The 4,380-nt window shown below is 34.8% G+C and overlaps 1 protein-coding gene across 1 annotated transcript in view; it reads right to left on the bottom strand.

The window, feature by feature from the left end:
* The window catches only part of LOC106875633 (protein jagged-2), a 123,616-nt gene that overhangs the window by 29,449 nt on the left and 89,787 nt on the right, over positions 1–4,380 (bottom strand). The window contains exon 5 of the mRNA XM_052973489.1: positions 950–1,069. Coding sequence (XP_052829449.1) covers positions 950–1,069 — 120 coding nt within the window. The remainder of the gene's footprint in view (positions 1–949; positions 1,070–4,380) is intronic.

Genomic DNA, 4,380 nt, shown 5'->3' with positions numbered 1-4,380 from the left:
TGGGGACAAGCACAGTCACACATACATACAATGGGCTTCTTTCAGTTTGTCGACAAAATCTACTCACAAGGCTTTGGTTGGCCCGAGGGTATAGTAGAAGACACTTGTCCAAGGTGCCATGCAGCACGAAACCATGTGGTTGGTGAGCAAGCTACTTACTACACAGTCATTCCTGTGTCATATATATATATATATATATATATATTCACTGACTTTTGAAAATAGAAATAATACATTTCTAAATCTCTCAGAGAGATTTATGCAATAGCAGCACGATAAAGTGATAATATGTTGTCAACTTAATGTGACAGTCTCATAAAAGGGAAGTCCAAAAGGAATCGGTGTTTCCTAGGGCTAAATAGCAGTAGCCTTCTTCCCTTTCATGGGACTGCCACATTAAGTTGACAACATACTATCACTTTATATGTTGTCGGTAAAACATGAATAGAAAAAAGAAGCAGACTCTAAGGTATAGAGCAATATATTATATAAAATTAGATAATGCAGGTTTATGGCATTACCCTGGGTTTCACGTGAAACCTAGTACTTGCTAGACAGGTCATAAACCAACAGGTTTGGGATCTGATGATATGCTGTAAACTAAGCACTTTATGGACATGAAACTCAGGGTAACTCCATAAATTGGCCTTATCTAACTTTATCTGTGTGTGTGTGTGTGTGTGTGTGTGCACGCGTGCAGACTTCATTCAGCTTTCCCATACAAAATCCACCTTGGTAGGCTAAGTTCTATAATAGAAAATACTTACCTAAGGTGTCACGAACTGGGGCTGAACCTAAGACCATGTGGCTGGGAAGAAACTTTCTTAACTACACAGCCATACCTGCACTTATAGAGTCTTCCAATTCATTACCAACAATAATATTAATATATGATAATGTTATGCTAATGATTTCAGTGCTGCCACCTTTATGATAAAAGAAAACGTACCTATTTCACAGTTTCCTCCAGAAAATCCTTTAGAACAGGTGCAAGAATATTCATCAGGTTTGGTGTTTTGGCAAATGCCACCATTCAAGCAAGGTTGATAAGTTCCGCAGTAGTTAAGATCTGGAATAAATCATCAAAAGAAATGAAAGTTTTAGGTTATTCAGGTACTGTTTTTTGAGTACATGTAAAAGGTGATACATACATATATATATACATACATACACACACACTTACACGTATACAAACTTATACACACACACAACTGAAATGCGGTTGGTTACAGTAATAAATAGAAGACTCTAAAACAGTTATTATATATATTCTTATTTTTATTTTAATTAAATCTGTATATATATATATATATTTATGTTAACCGAAGTTTGTCTGATTTGAACTTTTTCTATTATATCCATTGTACTTATCTAATGCTTCAGGTTTGACTTGAGTACTTGTATGCTGTCTAAGTGTTTCGAAAGAAAATGATAACTGCGTGTATCATCATCATCACCGTTTAACATCCGCCTTCCAAGCTAGCATGGGTTGGACGATTTGACTGAGGACTGGCGAACCAGATGGCTACACCAGGCTCCAATCTGATTTGGCAGGGTTTCTACAGCTGGATGCCCTTCCTAACGCCAACCACTCCGAGAGTGTAGTGGGTGTTTTTACGTGCCACTGGCACGAAGGCCAGTCAGGTGGTACTGGCAACGGCCACACTCAAAATGGTGTATTTTACATGCCACCTGCACAGGAGCCAGTCCAGCGGCACTGGCAACAACCTCGCTGCCAGTGCCGCTATACATATATATGCATATATATATATATATATATGTTTATATATATATTCTTTTATGTGTTTAAGCCCAAAGGCTGTGGTCATGCTGGGGTACCATCAGTGTTATCTTTTCACTAGGCATGCTTTTGTGATTGGCTTTTGGTGAAAGGGGGAGTTCAACATTGGTGCCCTTTTGAGGGCACCTTGTCATGATGTAAGTTCATCAGGGGCCTTGGACAGCAGGAGGTTAAACTGTGTTTTGAAAATATCTACCCTTACTTCATGTAGATCTCTCAGATGTATATGTGTGTGTGTTATTTATGTATGTAAAGATTTCACTTTAGGTATAGCGATACTAATAACCTGGTGTTAGAACTAAGTATCTTTATGCTTGAGAATAAAACATCAGTTGAGTACAGAGCAGTAATAAGACATTAAATAAATGACAAAGAAATAAAAATTTAAATAATCAACTTCATTGGCTTACATCTGTTTCTGCAATAAGATGCAGTACACTTACAGCTGAGTGTTTGTGCATCATCTTGTAGCTTCCTCAGAACTTAAATGTTTAAATGTATGTGTGTGTGCACGTGTATGTGTGTAGATGGGGCATATGTGTGCTCATTCATTCATGCTAGCAAAGTTTAAACAAATACATTATCGAAGCATTTTTTTAATAGTCAGATGCTCTCCTAATCATTAACCCTTGCTTGTATTTCTAATATGGGACGTTTCAATTCAACTCATCTTTGATGGGGGTAGATCTAGCGAGCGATTTGTTGACAGAGACATATTGATAAAAGGCACTCTCGGTAGCTCAAACTAAACACAGAAAGCAAAAATTCACACACATACACACACATGCATGTACACAAGCACACATTATATTGTATGACAGTTTTCCATTCACCAAAACCACTATTACCTTTTTCTTTTTTTTACTTACAAGTTCCCATAATGTAATGATGCAAGGGAGGTAATAATATAAAAAAATAACTGAATTAATGTAGTGTATATACTGTAAATCCTCGAGTACAGTCCACCCTTGAGTATAATACACAGGGGATTTTTAGGGGGTTGTACCTCTGAAAAACCGAAACCTTGTGTATAATACGCACCCCTTCTCTAACTTGAGTCAAGGAGGTCTATATAACGTCCTTGGTTTGTAAATATATATACGGTAATGTCGTTTATTATTATTGTATATATAACATAATGCAAACGGGTAGCTTTTTTGTGCACTTTGTTTGCAGAAAATAAAGAAATAACTAATAAAGTCAGTGGATAATAAATATTAAATAAATTGCCTTTACATATTTATCACTTAGAAAATATATTTCATTTTAAACCCCGTATATAGTACGCACTAGGGATTTTGACCTTTAAATTTTGAGAAAAAAGTGCGGGTTATACTCGAGGATTTACGTTAAGTTAATTAACGAAGTAGCTAACAGGAAGATACGGATAAGAGTTGGAAATGAAATGTAATAACCATAAAACTATAAAGTAAAAACAGTTGATTTTTAGAATAACATGGTGTTAGATGTAAGACAATAGGACAATGTAAGAGATATAGAGACTACATGAGCAACACGTGGGCAGTGTACAATATTGCAGAGCTAAAGAGGAACTAGTCTACATGTCAACCTCTAGGTATTTTTTTATTTATTTCCCATCTTCTAAGAATTTATTTTAAGAACAATATCAATTATTGTGGGACATACAATTTACCAAATTTTCCCCCTACATGTGTGTGCATAAATATGAATATATATAAGAGCATCCTGACATAATTCTAAACAGGAGAGAGGGAAAATGCCCCCCACAGGCCACCAAGGAACCCTACAGATCTCAAGCCCTTCCTATTCACCAAGAGTAACACAGCAAGTGCTCTTCTCTCCTCTATGCTTCTCAGCCATCAGGTGCCAGCTTAGAGTAGGTCCGCTCCCTTTCAACAAATTTACTGGGAGACAGCACATCCCTGTCAATCAACACCTTTTTCAAATAGAAATTTTTAAAAAATTCAACGAAGTTCAAAGAGTAGAAGATGCTTGTTGCATCATTCATAAGTTTGTTAGTTCATGTTTCAGAGTTGGTTATTGTTGTAATTTTTGTTATATATAATTTGTTAAAGGCCACCAGAACATATAGGGCTGGCTACTTTGTTTGTTGTTCACATCTCAGAGGTGCAGATTTAAAATCATATAACATACAGAAAATAGCATTACTAAGGCACCACGCAGATCTTATGTAAAGCACTTTCAATACAGTAACCATAAGAGCACCACAACAAACCACAGCACATACCCAAGGCACACAGAGCTACACTCAGTAGTGCAGTGAAAGCATGTGATAAAGATAAGACTACTGGATAATAATAATAATAATAATAATAATAATAATAATGATAATAATAATAATAAAGGCCTGAAATTTGGGAGCAGGGGACTAGAAGATTACACTGCCAGCTTGCCGCCTTAATAATTATAATAATAATAAATAATAATAATAAAAATAAAATAATAATAATAATAAAATAATAATAATAATAATAATAAAAATAAAATAATAATAATAATAAAATAATAATAATAATAATAATAATAATAATAATAATAATAATAATAATAATAATAATAATGATAATAATAATAAT

The sequence above is a fragment of the Octopus bimaculoides genome, chromosome 16 (genome assembly GCF_001194135.2).
Source record: "Octopus bimaculoides isolate UCB-OBI-ISO-001 chromosome 16, ASM119413v2, whole genome shotgun sequence".
Taxonomy (NCBI): Eukaryota; Metazoa; Mollusca; class Cephalopoda; order Octopoda; family Octopodidae; genus Octopus; species Octopus bimaculoides.
Note: the sequence above shows the minus strand (reverse complement) of the source record. Positions and strands in the feature narration are given on the sequence as shown.